Source organism: Alexandromys fortis, unplaced genomic scaffold (assembly GCF_014885135.2).
Source record: "Alexandromys fortis isolate MF-2015 unplaced genomic scaffold, M_Fortis_MF-2015_v1.1 scaffold_159, whole genome shotgun sequence".
NCBI classification, from domain to species: Eukaryota; Metazoa; Chordata; class Mammalia; order Rodentia; family Cricetidae; genus Alexandromys; species Alexandromys fortis.
This window is the reverse complement of record NW_026068031.1, coordinates 3,452,106-3,468,382: the sequence shown is the minus strand read 5'-3', so window position 1 is coordinate 3,468,382 and position 16,277 is coordinate 3,452,106. Positions and strand designations below refer to the sequence as shown.

Here is a 16,277-nt window from a genome sequence, read left to right as displayed (position 1 = left end):
CTGTGAAGCCGAGCGCCCTGGAAGTGGGTCACAGCAGGAGAGCGGGTGTCCTATGTCACAAGGTGGAAGAGCAGGGAGAGGAGAAACAGGGGGCATGCTGACATGGGGGTGGTTGGGCCCGGACCTAGTGTCCACACTTCTCCTTCCCTGTTTGGCCCAGGAGGCAGGCTGTGGTCACATCTACTCTCCCAGGCCCACTTTAAATATGCTGGGCTCAAGTCTGGCTCTGCTCAGGAGAAGTCAAAAGTCCAGCTCAACACCCGCCTCTGCCTCGTGACCCCAGCAAAGCTCCACACTTTGGGGCAGGACAGAATCCCAACGGAGCCCCCATGGACTTCTCAGAGCCTTCCCCCAGTCAAGGGGGTCCCGTCCCTCCAGCCTCAGGAAGAGGCTGACAGTGAACCTTCGGCCAGGACCAGTCCTTTCTGCTTTTCGGACCTCACAGAAGCTCCATGTGGCCACTCACGCAGCCAAGTCAGGCGAGCCGGCCAGAGTTCGAACACTGCACCCAGCCGGAGGCTCCACTGGTTACGGGAAGGGGCTGACCGGGTGCTAGGGGTCTATGGCCGAGGCAGAGGCCAGAACCCCCCATCGGCAAACAGGGCCAGCTTGGGGTGTGGACGAGCCGTCTGGAGCTCGAGGGAGGAGCAGGTGAGGCAGTGGGCAGCCGAGATGCTCGTGGCCTTGGAGGCACTCCATGAGCAGGGGATATTGTGCCGCGACCTTAACCCACAGAACCTGCTTCTGGATCAGGCAGGTAGGAGCCCTAGCCCCCCTGCTCCAAGTCCACTCCTTGGGAGGAACCCAGAGTCAACAGGACCCCCAAGGTTATAGGGCTACATGTCGTCCCTCCCCACGCCCCTTCCTCATCTGGCCCCTTATGAGAACCTGAGCCTGGGGTTGCCATTCCGGAAACACTCCCCAGGCCCTTAGGGAGACTGCACTTGGGATGACCTTTAACCCCTAACATGACTGTATTGGGGGAAGCCTTGGGACCGCTTAGGGATTTCAGCTGCTCAGTGATGCTACTTTCAACCTTTGCCCCACCATTCCTCCCTACACACCCCGGACAAGGTCACATCCGACTCACGTATTTTGGCCAGTGGTCAGAAGTGGAGCCGCGTTGCAGCCAGGAGGCTGCAGACAGCCTGTACAGTGCTCCAGGCAAGAAGGGAGTTGGGGGAGGCTTCTAGATCTTGGGTGCCTTTTGTGTGGGTTAAAGACAGGGGAAGGGCAGTGGGTACCAGAATGTCACCAGAAAGGGCCATCTTACGTGTTCTTGTTCTTGCAGAGGTCGGGGGGATTTCTGAGCTGACGGAAGCCTGTGACTGGTGGAGCTATGGGTCACTTCTGTATGAACTGCTCACGGGAACGGTGAGTAGCTGGGCAGGGTATAGAGCTCTGCTGGGGACCACAGAGGAAAGGCCGAGCAAAGACTTCTTAGCCAGCCAGGGTCTAAACAGAGGCCACCTGGTTCTCCGTGCCTGACTTTTGGATGGTCCTTCTACCCACCAGACCATCAGCAATAGAGGAAGTCACTCCCACCAGGCCGTCAGAGCACACGAGGGACTGGTCTACAAGAGCTAGTTCCAGGACAGGCTCCAAAACCACAGAGAAACCCTGTCTCGGAACAAAAAAGCAAAATACACACACACACACACACACACACACACACACACACACACAAAAACCAAAAAACACAACAACAACAACAACAAAAAGATAGTCAATTTCTATGAATTACATGAGCTGGGATAGCCAGGGGTTTAGGGAAGAGCATGCCTGGCTTGAGGGTTGGAGAAGCCGCAACCCTTCCCCGGAAGGTTTCTGGATCATGTCCTAAATCTCCTCCTCCTCCTATTGTTCACCCCCACTCACCCTCCAAGGCTGTGATCCCTAGACCTGGAAGGTGGGAGAAGGTTCTCACATCCCAGCCAGCCCACTCGCAGGCTGGGGAGCTGGCTCAGTGGGAAAAATGCCGGCTGCTCCAGGATGAAGGCTTGAGTTTAGATCCCCAGCAACCTGTGAAAGTCAAGTGAAGTCCAGTGAGACAGAGAGCAATAGAGGAAAGACTTCCATCTCCAGCCACATGCACACAACAGAGAGAGAGAGAGAGAGAGAGAGAGAGAGAGAGAGAGAGAGAGAGAGAGAGAGAGAGAGAGAGAGCCCACTTTTGCCCTCTTTACTCCTCTCAGATGGGCCCAGAACTCCCTGCTCTGGTTGTTAGGTTGGGGACAAGTGAGAGGACAGACTACATCTGAGCAGGAAACAGTTTGCGTGGCCCCAGCAAACTACTGTGTGACCCAGAGACCTGATGCACGGGGCTCTGAGCACCCTTTAGACAAATACCCGAGGCCCCACGTGGCTTCCCCGCCTCTCTTCTCGCTGCTCATCCTTACCTCGCATACTTCTGCTTCTCTCTACATTCCTGCCTTGCTCTCAGTGGCTGAGGGCCAGGCCTGCCATCTCATGTGTGGCTCGTGGAACCTTTTTTTTTTCTGCAAGGAAAGAAGTTCTAGGGCTGTTCCCAATAGTGTCCACCCTAAAGACAATGGAGAAAATGCTTCCAACTAGCTGCGGGTTCAAATCCCAATGCTAACCCAAGTCCCCTTTCCTGAACCACTTTCTTGTCTTTAGTGTCAAGGGTCTAGCTTTGTGTCTGGGTCATCAGTAGATTCTAGCAAAAGGCAACTATCAACAGCATCTTAGCCCTGCAATGTGCCATGGGAGTGGGCCAAGTCCTGGCTGCCACTAGGGTGTAAGCTTCCCCAAAGTGCCCACTTCAGTGCCTCTCCCTGTGTCCCCCTCCTCTCCAGGCCCTGTCCCAGAGCCACCCCTCAGGATTCCAGGCCCACACCCAACTTCAGCTGCCGGAGTGGCTCAGTCGCCCAGCAGCCTCTCTGCTGACAGAGGTGAGGTACTGGCTGGCTCATTGGTATGTGGGCAGCGGCGGAGGTGGGGGGGGGGGGATGGGAGGAACCACCTGTCCAGTGTAAGCTGAAAAACACTAGGGCAATAGGGCAATAAATGCCCACGCATGCCTGTGCCAGCTACCACCAGCATCATGGGGAAGGGGAATGAGCGCCCTGAGGGTTGGTGATAGGAGTTCCAGGAGGTGGGTGCCGACCTCCACGATGGGGAAAGGAGGCAGAGCGCTGATCCTTTCCCCACAGCTGTTGCAGTTCGATCCCCAGCGGCGCCTTGGTGCTGGAGGTGGTGGCGCCAGCAAACTCAAGTCCCACCCCTTTTTCAGTACTATTCAATGGAGCCGACTAGTGGGGTAAGGGGTAAGTGGACAAAGACGATGGCCTAGTTCTTGATTGTCTGCCACCTGGCTGGCCCTTCATCAATGGACCTCAGGGGACGAAGGTGGGGCGGTAGCTGCTCTACCTGCTCAGAACCTGCTTGGGCCTCAGACGGGTGACTGCTTCTGTCCTAAAGAAGTCAGCCCCTGTAACTGTTGGGAGAGGCGGTGAGGTGCACCCTGCTGAGCAACCTGCACCCATCAGCAACAGATGCCTGTTGGACACACACCTTGCACCGTTGGCTGGGACCTCTCATGTTAAAGGCTGCCTTCTGTTGCTCTAGCTCCAAACGTCTCAACACCAGCCGAGCCGACTGACACACTTGGTGACACACACCAACCACTTAAGACATCTCAGGACACTGATCCCATGACTCAGTAGACCCAATCCAAGACTGTCCTGGGTCCATTTTCGCAGGCTGCTTCTACCAGATGTTTGTTCCCACAGGGGTTGGGACACTTGGAAGTAGATTATTCTGTAGGGTTAAGTGGGGAGAGGTGGGGAAGTATGGCCCACTGACTTTGGAGAATCAACTAAGGGGAAGAGATGTCAGTAGGGTTACAAGTGGGTAAGAATGCACTTTTAGCACTCAGACTGAGTTTGCAAACAGAATAAAGAGCTTTATTCTCTGGCTGGCTCTCGTGTGTCAGAAGGGTCTGCTGCACAGGCCGTCGGCAGTCTTTTCTCAGGCTGGTTGTTTCCATTCTGCATTTTAGTATGAAGTTTATTCAATCCACTGTCCGCTTTTAGAACGAGACACCACAGAACATACGGACTGATTTTACCCAATGCTTTAAGTCCAGTATTGCTGGTTTCTGAAGAACTAGGTAAGTGGGTATCTGCACAGTCCTTTCCCTAGGTTTGAGAACAGGACAACCCAGTCCCCGAAGTGTGGCACATGCAACAAAATTTCACTTGACCAATCTCCAGATCCCTCCAGTGTTACAACACAGGTAGCATCTGGTATAGTTCACCCATCGGGCAACTCACCAAACACGTGTGTGTGTGTGGGGGGTGGCAACACAAGGAGACACCCAATACTCCTGGTGCTGAACCTGGAGCAGAGGACAAGAAAAGCGCAGCTGCTCCATGGCTGGAATCCCAGCAGCCCCTGGGGCTGGTCCACTCTCTAATAAAGCCTTCTCTTTTGGTAGCATCTTTGTCTCATTGCTACAGTCAAAGTGGTCTGAAAGGAAGCAGCCCCTGCTCTTCCAGAACGGGCTCAGGAAAGAGAGGAAAGGGAAGAGATGCCCTAGAAGACCATGGTGCCTGAGGAAAACACTACCTTAATCTCCACAGTGAGCCCATGGAAGCTCCTCCTCAGAAAAGAGGTTCTGGAGAGGTTTAGAACCGACCACTAGAGCTGGCTCACAGGTGTAGGCTGCTGTGGTAGACCATGCAAACCAACTTCTGCCACTGCTTGAAGTACAAGCCACTTCGTTTGGAACACCAAGGTCCCAGCTCTGACAGCAGCTATTCCAGAAGTTGCTGGAAACATTGTATCTGGTAGCATGTCTAGCACTGAGCCTGACACACAATTCACTGAACCACCTACCAGCTTCCTCTTCCTGCGACAGGGGGCCTCACTGCAGGCAGGATCAACAGACCAGGTTCTGTGTGAAGGCTGGGAGGGTCCAAGTCTACCCTCCATCATACCCATTATCCCTTGTGGTCACCCTAAAGTGACCAACCCTGTCCTGTCCCTCACATACTACTGCTCCTAGGCAACCTCTGTTTATTCTAACCACAAACATCTTGGTACACATGTGACAACTAAGTTCAAGTGAAATTAGAAGTGTTCATGTCTCTCCACTCCATCTCAGAAATAACACAAGTCCCTCAAAGGGGCAACTGTTCCCCGGTGTTTTAAAGGGCTTCACATAGGAGCTACATCTCTTCAAGAGTTGGCTTGTCACAACTGTCGGGCTCCCTGAAAGGAACCCAGGGTACTAAGTGGTTTGTGGGTGCCCCTGGCTGACAGTTAAGTTAGCATAGCCCTAACATGTCTAAAGTATGGGATGGGGGCCTCAGGACACCACAAGATAGCAATTCAAGAATAAGTACTTTTCAATGATAAAGACACTGTGGCTGTACAACCTCAAGGACCAAAAGGAGCACAGATGCTGGAACCCTGTTTGAGAACATTTGCCCTTTAATTTTCATTCAAAATCAGCCTCTTTAAATATTTTAGCTACAAGTTCTGGATAGTGAAGATGTAGTAGCAGACGCCACAGGCACTCAATACTGGCCTCTCCCCCTCCCCCCAGCTTGTCCTGGATGACAGAAAAAAAGGCATTGAACACTTTGGCCCCGTGTCAACTGTCAGCAGCCTCAGGCCTCAGTGCAGAGGACACAAGGCCTAGGAGCTTCCTTCCATACCTAGCCACTTGCAGTTTCCCATGCTTCAAGAAATTCCAGTGATTGTGCCGGCACCCAAAGGGCAGTACCTTGGAGATGACATCAGCCCTTCCATCACTCTGGACTGACTCCCTAGGCTGGATCCCATCACAGTCCATCCTCCCCTGTATCTGTGTCCTGCTAGGGGTGCCAAGACCTTGCTCCCTACAAGCCACACCCAGAAAGGGAGAGAACAGCCCCTTCCCATCACGTGCTGATTCCTCCTTGAATTTGAGAACTCTAGCCAACCTGATCTGGTCAGAGCCAGTCCCTTCACCAGGCTCTTCCCTCACTCACCGCCATGATGTACTAAAAATCTGCTCTAAATGCGAAGTGTCCTAGAATGACCCCAGAACTCTGGGAAGGGTTGGTATGACCATAATTGCATGTGATTACACCAAAATGAATCTTCCCAGTGTGAACTTACAATGAAGCCTGTGAGGCAAGTCAGGGTTCTACTCCTATCTGGGATTATAAAAGGTAACCTCAGGGGACTCTGCACCACATTGCCTATCCCCAAGGCCCCCCGGCCTGGGCTTCCTGGAGAGGTAGAGAGGCACCATGAAGCCACTGACAGCTCAGAATGGTGGTGCATTTAAGCAAAGCAGCGCCTTTGTCTGTGTCCGATACCTCCACACAGGCGGCAGCAGCTGAGAATATGCACAGCTGGAACAGAGGCTCAGAGCCTGGGAGGCAGAGCACCCCCTAGGCATCTCTGGAGAGCACTTTCCAAAGACAAACTTGGTCACATGGTCCCTGGTGGCATCCCTGTAGTATACTGTTCCTGGGGAGAAACAAAACCATCTTTGCAGAGGGCTGGAAGAAAGGTGGGATATCAATGGGCATCCATTAGGGCTCTCACTCTCTCTCAAGAGGACACAGAGAGGGAGAGTCAGAGTCTAGAAGGAACACGAAGGAAAGGCCTGTGAAAGCTGGTTATATAGTGCCCTGGCTTCCTTGCTTGAGGCCAACACTATGGTGCCTGCCTGTCGTCAGGCGAACTCTGGGACTGATGAGGGGACAGGGAGAAGACTGTTTTCAGTTCCTGCATGATTGATAGGTAGGGGGCGTGGCTTCCTCCTAAAGGTCTAGGAGGAGGACTCTTGGATCTTCTACTGCTGCCTTGATTTTTCGGAGGAAGGTCACAGCCTCTCTGCCATCAATCAACCGGTGGTCATAGGTCAGGGCTACATACATCATAGGTCGCACTTCCACCTACAGAGAGGAGAGCAACAGGTTTGTATCCAGATCAGAGAAAGCTCCACTGAGGAAGGGGTGAGAGAACAAAGCCCACACTAGCATTCCCATTCCAAGTCTTCCCTACAGTGATGTCTGGGGTAATGTGGGTTTATTCTGATGACCAAGCTAATCTTTAGTGCAAACCTCTGGGACTCGGAAGCAAGGTCCAAACAAGAAAGCAGGTCCTCAAACCACCTTAAAAGAAATAGGCAATGCCACATTCAACCGGCTAATTTGGTCCCTAAAGAAAGGTTTTCTCTTCAGTTGTGACTGCCAAGAGAGATAGTCTTAAGATACAATCTTTTCTTTTTGTTTGTTTGTTGCTTTTTGTTTTTCGAGACAGAGTTTCTCAATAACTATGGAGCTAGTCCTTGAACTAGCTTTTGTAAGACCAGGCTGGCCTTGAACTCAGAGATCCACCTACCTCTGCCTCAAGAGTGCTGGGATTAAAGGGTGCATCCCGGGGTTACAATCTTTGTTATAGTTTTTCCAGACAGGGTTTCTCTGCACAAGTCTCCACCCCTACCACCGTCCTTGAATTCAGAGACAACCTCTGTCTCCTGAATGCTGGGATTTAAAGGCCGGGCTGAAATTACAATCTTTATTACTATTATTCTTTTTTAATGATGTGGAACCAACGCTAGGCCTTGAGTATGCTAGGCAAGCATCCTACTACTGAGAAATATCCCCAACCTTTTGAAGTTACAATTTAAAGAGGAAAAATGTATGCTATTTTTTTGTTTGTTGGTGTTGTTTTTTGCAACTGGTCACATGTAACACAGGCTGTTCTCAAACTCACTGTAAAATTAAGGATGACACTCAATCTTGGGTCTCTGGCTCTACTTCCTGAATGCCGTAACTACAAAAGCATGTACTATCACACCTGGTGTATCAAACCAGAGGCTCTGAACACACTGGACAAACACTTTACCACTAGTTTATACTCATAGTCTGAGGGGGAAAATTAATCTTCCGAGTTCAAATTTCCTGCTATCTGCCAGGTGTGGTGGCACATACCTTTAACCCCAGAACTCAGGAGGTAGAGGCAAGATCTTTCAATTCAAGGCCAGCCTGGTCTACAGGGAGAGTTCCAGGACGGATAGGGTTACACAGAGAAACCCTGTCTTGAAAATCCATAAATAAAACAAGAATCTCTTATGTATAAAGTTAGGCATGTAACTGTTTTGCAGAAAGAAGACCCACGGTTTTTGGACTCACACATGTTCCAGACACAGCAGTCTCAGAAATCTCTTTATTTTTAAACTAACTTATCTTCCAATGGCTAGCTCAAGCTCTTTGGCCTCAATTCTTGACCTCCCAGAAAACTTCTAAGTGTCTCATACAATTCTATAGCTCCCAGACTGCAGTGCACTGTGCTGTTTCCCAGGGTCTCCCAGTCTACCCATCCTGACTCCCTGGGGACTCTGGCAATGAAGCATGTCAACAAGTCCTAGAGGCCTGGGTGGAGTAGTTAGCTCAGTAGTTCTCAGGCTTTAAGATCAGAACCGTCTGCATGTCTGCTTCTGTAGTTAATTAGCTTTTTCAAAAAAATTTATTTTAATGTGTATGAGCATTTTGGCTACATGCATGCATGTGTACCATGTGCATATCTGGTACCTGAAGAGGACAGAAAAGAGTGCCTGATCCCTCAGAACTGGAATTACTGGTGGCTAATGCTGAAAACTGAACCCAGGTTAACTGCTGATTCATCTCTCTAGCCCAGCGCTTGCTTTTTTAACAAATTCCCACATGACGCTGACATCCACAGATCAGTTTGAGAAGCAGAGCCTTAGCTATCATTGAGTAATTAAAGAAATGGAACTTAAGTCTGAAATTACAGTGAATGCTTTATAATAAGGATTTGGTTAAAGAATTAAAAAAAAAATTCAAAGATAATGGTTCTTACCTTGCCTCCCACAGCCACAGGCCTGTCAAAGATGCCATGCATGCCTAGAATGGCAGACTGAGGGGGGTTGATAATGGGTGTTCCAAACAGTGACCCAAAAACTCCTCCATTGCTAATGGTAAAAGTACCACCATCCATGTCTTCAATGGCAAGTTCGTTCTTTCTGGCCTAAAAACAAGTTTCATAATTGAAACATTAAGTCAAACCAGATTTCTTCACTCCAAAAAAGTAAACTTTAGAAAACTCTTATCTGAGCTCAGTAATACAAACTCTGGCCAACAAGACAGGAATTTAGCTAAGGAGGCTGTGAGAAGAAGCAGGATTCTACAGCCAACATTTCTTCCCAGCAGATCTGACTGCTGAAGTTTCTATCATCTGAGCATGGAAGGCTCTGGCAGATACCTCTCCTGGACTCACACGGCCACGGCTTTTCTAGGTGGCTCTGCATCCTTTGATCCCAGATGCCTGAGCAACAACACCTGTACAGGCTGTGCTCCCTCAACTGCCCAGCAGCTCACCAACATACTCTGCCTACTGTACCTTGTCTCCTAGTTCACTGATGGTCCGTTCAATATCTGCATAGTTCATAGTTTCCACATTCCTAATGACAGGAACCACGAGACCCTGGAATGAAAAGTTGTTTTCAGTTGCAAAATAACAATATTCTTTATAGTTATAATTTCCTTGGTTTAATCCACAGGTCTCCCTAACCATAATACCCTAAACTCACTAGAATTAAAAAGACTCACATGAAGATAAAGGAATGTGGTATGATGTAAAAAAAATTTTACTAATGATCCCTTATAGAATTGTAGAAACGACCCCTTCATGTACTCTAATATAAATAAGGTGAGATCTGTAGTGGTTTGAGTGACAATGGGCCCCATGGGACATATATCTGAATACTTGGTCTGAAGTTGGTGGAACTGTTTAGGAAGATTAAGAGGTGTGTCACTGCAGGCAGGCTATGAGATTTCAAAAGCCGTGCTGTTCCCAGTAACCTAGCTCTCTCTGCTTTGCTGACTGTGTCTCAGCATGCTGAGCTCTCAGCTACTGCTCCAGCAGCATGTCTGCTGCCACACTCCCTGTCACGATGGCAGTGGACTCTGACCCCTCTGAAACTGAAGCCCACCCAATGAACTCTTTCTTTTCTAAGTTGCCTTGGTTGTGCCATTATCATAGCAGTAGAGAAATAACTAAGCCATGATCTAAGCAAGCACTCCCAATTCTTGCCCCAACATACCCTTGGAGTAGCAACAGCAACACTGATGTCAATATAATCTCTATACACCACTTCTTTGGTTGCATCGTCAATCACTATGAAAGAGAAACACATGTTACATACAACCCTTTTGGCCAAGACTAATGAGTTAACAGAGTGAAAATTTTTAGTAGCCAACACAGTGTGGATTGACAAATCAACAAGAAAATAACTACATCACAAGCAACTGGCACTGTCCTTGCTCCCATCTCAATTTATGACAGTATTTGCCAAGCTCTGAATGAGCCTGCACTAGGAGCACAGCTCACAGAAGGTTCCCACAGTGAATGCACATTTTCTATCTATGCAAGCCTTCTCTGAGCAGAGAATAACTAGTTATTGAGTGCTCTGTAGAAAGGCAAAGGAAGGTAGAGGATGCTGCCCAATCCACTTCCTCAGCAAGACAAGGGAATCCTCTCTCTAGAGATCCAGGTAGATGTGGAGGTGGTTTGGCTTTTAAATACGCCATCTTGAAATAGCAAGCCACCTGCTGAAAATTGTAGCTACATAAGTGAGATATAAAGTGATAGCTTTATAAGTGATAGCTAATAAAATCAGGGCTTGGGACTTTTCCAAAGAGTCTACATTGTATTGTCAGAATGCATGGAAAATGGATGAGAATGCTGAGATGCCTGCAAGCAAAGACAGCCTCCGACTTAGCTAGAGCACAAAACTCAAAGGGGGGGAGACTAGGGATTTTATGCTGAAGACTCCAAAAGTGTCAATGTCCCCTCCCTTTCCTGTCTTCCAAGGAACACAGAAGTGCCTCAACAGGAAAGTACTGTGAGCTAGAGCAACGCTTCAATGATGAGAGTGAAAGGCAAAGAAACGAGCACCAAGCCCACGCTTCCCAACGAGGCCCCTAACGCAAGATCAAAGGTCATCCTCCAGGGTGAGCCTATGCTAAATGTGGAAGTCAAGTCCCAAGTAAAGGGCCCACGTGATGGTGAGAAGCAGTAGCCTGGAAAGCTGGGCTGACCCCGAGTCGCCTGCTGCCAGAGCAACTGCCAAGCAACCCAGTAGGGGAAACCTCTCTGCCCACTTGCGGGGAGATAGTAATCATGAGAGTATTTGGAAAAGGAGAATGGAAAAATTCACTTAGGGAAGGCAGTTATGTTTCCACAATTGTGAAACATGAAGCCTTGGTCAAGACCCCCTAAATGTGACAGCAGGTCTGTATTCACAAACAGCTCTAAAGACCTCTGCCACACTGGTCTTAAGAAACTCACCTGCATTTACAACCGGCTGCTCCTGCAAGGCAAAGGCCGAGGCCTTTACAAATGCCGACATGAAGCCGAGTTTGAGGTTATGTTTCTTCAGGAAAGCATCTTTGTGCCGAGCTCTCATCTCTTGGATGTTACTGTAAATACATAATACAAAAAAATCCCGATGCAGCTCTGGTGTGTGTGTCAGTGCGCACATGTGCATATTGCCAGAGGCTGAGTCAAAGACCTCGGAGCCACGCTGGCAAGTGCTGTACTCCTGAGCTATGCCCCTCACCCTTTTAAAATTTGAAGACTGGTGTCATGAAATTGCACAGGCTAGCCTTAAACATGCAATTCTCCTGAGTCAATCATCCGAGGAGCTGGCTGTACCACCTACCAGGGTGGCTAAAGCCCAGTTTTGGACTTTCATAGGTTTTCCCATATAGACAACTGGATGAGCTTTTCCCTTAGTCTGCACTATCTAAGTTCAAGTTTTGAAACATTCACTGCTCTATCACAAAAACACTGACCTAGAAGAATCAGTGCCAACCTATCTTTAAGGGATCCTTTTTAGTTCTGGAAGTCACAGATTTCAGTGTCAGATACATGAACAGAAGAGCACACCAAATGTCAACATCCTTTCCCTGAATGGAAAAGCATTTCTGGCTACACTAAAGTCATGAATTATCCACACTGGACTCAAATTAAGTTTATTAAAAAAAAAAACCTCTTAAAAAACAATATTACTTTTGATAGAATTATATTAAATAAACAAAAACTAAAGCTGCTTATTTTGTGATATTTCTACCTAATTGGCAGAAAAAGAAAAAAGCTACCCATAAAGTATGGGCTCCGTTCAAGTCCAAGCAATTTTAACTACACACGGAAGGGTAAACCCAATCCTCTTTCAGGCTGTGCAGAGCCAGCAGACTATTTCCTGAGTTAGCAGTTCTTGCTACTTGTTCATGAAATGGTAACTAAGACCCATCACATGTGAGGGCTTGGCTGGGCACCAAGACAAGGCTCAGTGCCTGCCCCTAAGATTAGTTTGACTGACTGTGGTTTCCTTGGTATTTAGAAAGTGACTCCGTGTGGGCTGTGGCCTGTCTTTTAGATTCAGTAGCAGGGCTTGTCTCTGAGAAGACTGCAATTTGAACATCCTCTGGTCTATCAAGCAGGGTTTTTCTTTCTTTCTTTTTTTTTTTTTATTATTAGTTTGTTTTCCACACAAGCACTACAGAGTTACTGAGAAACATCTCTCCTATCATTTTCCCAAAGGAACTGATTATAGGAATGATATGCTGTGATGGAAATTGAATTTAACTTTATCTCAGGCCCAAATGCTCAGTTCTCCCTTTCCCCCTGTAATGGCTTAATTCAACATTAACAGGAAAGAGAAGATGTGGTACAGTTTTAACTGCCCACTTCAGACCTTTCGTTTTTGAAAAAAAGAAAAATTTCCTAGGGGGACTGATTGGGTTTAAATGTTTTTTTTCCTGAGTCTAACCTCATTTAGTGCTAGGATTACCACCCTAAAGACATTACTGGTTCCCAAGATGCAAGGCAACAAAAGCGGGAAAAGAGGCGTGATAAGTGTCTCTGCTCTCAGACCTGCCTGAATGCCATTTTCTGGTCATTAAGGAGTTTCTATTTCAGAGCTCTGTCCTTGGAGGCAGAGCTGGGACAATGGAGGAAGGAGCAAGTCTCAGAAAAGCCTCCTCTGGGTTAGCTGATAGGCACAAGACCCAAAGGGCACTCAATCTAAACCAGATTACTGGCCACAGGGAGGCCTCATGCCACTGCTAAGTGACACTAGAGTAGCCACTGAAAGGAGACCCAGCTATTAAACTTACTTGCAATCACGGATGTTGGGCCAACTACATCTTTTAGGGACATAAATATTTACATGCTTGTCTTAAGAAACTGGGTAAAATTTCAAAGTCCAATTTAATTTGTGTACAATTTGCTCCTAATGCAGGAAACATAAGCTGCAGCCTTGGTGATTCATTACTGAAAGTCCTTCTATACTGTGGATGGTCCAGAAAATGACATGCAGTATCCAGAAAGCTTCCTAGTAGAACAATGACTCTAGTGAGATTAAGCAGACTCCACCAAATAAACCAAGGAAACAAATTTCCTCACCGAAAAGTGCATGGGAGAGACTTAATACTCACAGAAAAGGAGATGGGTGCTAGGAGATTTGATGATCTTTTGATTTAATGAATTCTTACATTGACATTCAAAACCTAGTGACATATGGATCTAACCACCATTCTTCTTTTGTATACTGTTCATGGCAGTAATGACCTTTTCTGTTTTTTGTACTTTCTTGACTGTGTCATGATCCAGACTGTTAAAACTACCTGGAATGATTTTCTCTATAACACTACTTAGCATTTTGTTTTTGGTTTTTTCTTTTTGTTTTTATTGAAACAGGGTCTCATATAGTATAGGTTGGTTTTGACCTCTATGTAGCCGAGAATAACCTTGAACTACTGATGCTCCTGCCTCCAACCCCCAAGCACCAGGATTGCATAAGTGCACCACTATATCTGGTTTAAATGTTTGTCATTCTTGATAGCTCATTCAAACTCCTTCCTCCTGCAGACCTTCCCTGACCCTACTTTTGCTAATGCTACCCTTATCAAGAACAAACCCACTCTCTTCTCCACTTCATACTCATTTTTATGTTTTTGATGCTTTTTTTTCTATATTTTCTTTAGTGTTCTCCAAAATGGGACAGTAAGCTTCAGAGAGCTTCTATACTCATCTGCAAATCCCCCTGAACTTCACACTTTACTCTGCATATGATAAACACTTAAAATGCTTGTAAAATAAAACTATTTTCTCACCGGGCGGTGGTGGCGCACGCCTTTAATCCCAGCACTCGGGAGGCAGAGGCAGGTGGATCTCTGTGAGTTTGAGACCAGCCTGGTCTACAAAAGCTAGCTCTAGGACAGGCTCCAAAGCTACAGAGAAACCCTGTCTCCGGAAAAAAAAAAAAAAAAAAAAAAACCAAAAAAAACAACAACAAAAAACACCCAAAAACAACAACAACAAACTATTTCTCTTCTCCACAAAATTTTGAACAAGTTTTGTATTGCACAAACAAGTAAATCACCAATTAGCTCATTACAGGAATGGCTGTAGTAAACTAAGGTTTATATTTTAGAAATAGAATTATTTGGGGGCTGGGCAGGATACCTCAGTTCCCAGGCAAGCACGAGGAGTTTGAACTCCAAAACACACATGAAAACCAACCAACCTGGGTGTAGTGACACACACTTGAAATCCCCTGGGGCCCGCTGGCCAACCAGCAGAGCCTATTTAACAGACTCTTAACAAGTAGAAGCCCTGCCTCAATAAACAAGGCAGATTACTCCTTGGAACAACACTAAATTGAGATGTGGTTTTTATATGCACACATGCACACCCACCCACATTCATATTCCCTCCCTCCCCAACTTAGTTCCAATTCCATGATCAAAACTGGGAAGAGTGAGAGGTGCTAGTAGCTGCCCTTTGGTCTGCTTGATTCTGAGTTGTTTGGGAAACATACAAGAAACAGTCCCCAACAGTCCCCGATAGAAAGAAGCAGAATGTGGTGTTCTGGCTCTGGGCATGATGTGAGGGTTTCCCATTCCAGAGAGTAGTATGTCTGGAAGTGGGCCACCACAGCAGTAGGCCATGGTGCACCATGAACATCATCCTCAGCTACAAAGAGTGTAAGCCTAGCTTGGGTAACATGAGAACCTGTCTCAAAAACAACCAAGCAATAAAAACAGATTGGTCATGATGGCACACATCTTTAATCCCTATATTATGGAGGCCCAGGCAAGCAAATCTCTTGTGTGTTCAAGGTCAGCCTAGTCTACATAGTTATTTCTAGACCAGCCAGGGCTACAAAGTGAGACTTTGTCTCAAAAACAAAACAGGGTTGGAGCAATTATCAACACATGCTGCTCTTTCTTCCAGAAGACCCAAGCTTAGTTTCTGGCACTCATGTCAAAGGGCTCCCAACCCCCCGTAGTTTAAGGGATCCAATGCTCTTTTCTGCCCTCTGTGGGCACTCCCACACACATACATATACAGAAGTAAAAATAAATATAAAAACCTAAATAAAAAAAATAATTACTTTAGGCTCATTTATCAGAAATCATAATAGTTCAGGCATGAAAGTTCAAAAGGTGAAGCTTTTTACATTGCAGAAGAGGGAGACATAGCATCAAAAAAGTAAATTAGCAAATGAAACTAGTAGGTCATGTTGCGTAAGTCAACAATGAGCAAAGCTGAAAAATACCTCTCCCTGTCCAGGCTAGTTTTGGAATCAGCAGTGGGTAAGGAATGGAGTACATCCCAGTACTCTAACAGAAACACAGACTAGAAGTCTAGAGATCCCACCTCATGTCAACCTCATTAAAGGTAGTCAGCATTGCACACGTATTCTGGGCTTCCTTCAGACGCTGAGCAATGCGCTGCCGCATCCGGTTCATTTTCTCCTGAAAGGAAAAGAGGAACAAGTGTTGACAACCTGACTACAATCTCACTCCCCAGGCAGTGACAACTCAGCACGCCAGAGATGGATGGCAAGCACCACAGCTTTGTCTTGAGATGGGTCTCACTACTTAATCCTGGCTAGCTGGGAATTCGCTATGGAGACCAGGGTGGCTAGAGACCCTCCTGCCTCTGCCACCCAAGTACTGAAGTACTGGGATTAATGGCATATGCCACAATGCTGGCCCAATCATTACTGCTTAAACTACAGGCTTCCCTTTTCCTGAATGGCCTCAAATCAAGAACACAGAAACAGAGATCAAAGTATTCACTCAGATGAGCCTGATATTTGACCAAGAACAGAGGCTCAGGAAATAGTGTGATTTAAAAACCAAAACCAATTTATAAAAGGAAGACTGTGGTATAGACCAGCCAGCTTAAGAGTCATTACAGAAAGGGCAATTTCTGTT

The 16,277-nt window shown here is 47.1% G+C and overlaps 2 protein-coding genes and 1 long non-coding RNA gene across 5 annotated transcripts in view; 1 reads left to right on the top strand and 2 right to left on the bottom strand.

Annotated features, from left to right (window-relative positions):
- The window catches only part of LOC126515161 (uncharacterized), a 2,793-nt gene extending 594 nt beyond the window's left edge, over window positions 1-2,199 (bottom strand). Inside the window, exons 1-3 of the long non-coding RNA XR_007595760.1 lie at window positions 1,879-2,199; window positions 1,513-1,620; window positions 1,274-1,401 (exon numbers count right to left, since the gene is read on the bottom strand). This is a non-coding gene — a long non-coding RNA (uncharacterized lncRNA). The remainder of the gene's footprint in view (window positions 1-1,273; window positions 1,402-1,512; window positions 1,621-1,878) is intronic.
- Rps6kl1 (ribosomal protein S6 kinase like 1) overlaps window positions 1-5,598 on the top strand; it is an 18,086-nt gene extending 12,488 nt beyond the window's left edge. For 2 of the 3 annotated variants that reach the window (XM_050164573.1, XM_050164572.1), the window contains exons 7-11: window positions 161-757; window positions 1,075-1,164; window positions 1,292-1,374; window positions 2,817-2,912; window positions 3,174-5,598. In XM_050164573.1, the coding sequence (XP_050020530.1) occupies window positions 161-757; window positions 1,075-1,164; window positions 1,292-1,374; window positions 2,817-2,912; window positions 3,174-3,284 (977 nt within the window). In that variant the 3' untranslated portion in view covers window positions 3,285-5,598. Of the gene's footprint in view, window positions 1-160; window positions 758-1,074; window positions 1,165-1,291; window positions 1,615-2,816; window positions 2,913-3,173 lie in introns of those variants that run through there. The other variant, XM_050164574.1, reaches the window with a different exon arrangement.
- Window positions 5,435-16,277, bottom strand: part of Dlst (dihydrolipoamide S-succinyltransferase) — a 23,952-nt gene continuing 13,109 nt past the window's right edge. Inside the window, exons 10-15 of the mRNA XM_050164575.1 lie at window positions 15,715-15,812; window positions 11,338-11,468; window positions 10,091-10,164; window positions 9,388-9,471; window positions 8,848-9,015; window positions 5,435-6,917 (exon numbers count right to left, since the gene is read on the bottom strand). Coding sequence (XP_050020532.1) covers window positions 6,783-6,917; window positions 8,848-9,015; window positions 9,388-9,471; window positions 10,091-10,164; window positions 11,338-11,468; window positions 15,715-15,812 — 690 coding nt within the window. The 3' untranslated portion in view covers window positions 5,435-6,782. The remainder of the gene's footprint in view (window positions 6,918-8,847; window positions 9,016-9,387; window positions 9,472-10,090; window positions 10,165-11,337; window positions 11,469-15,714; window positions 15,813-16,277) is intronic.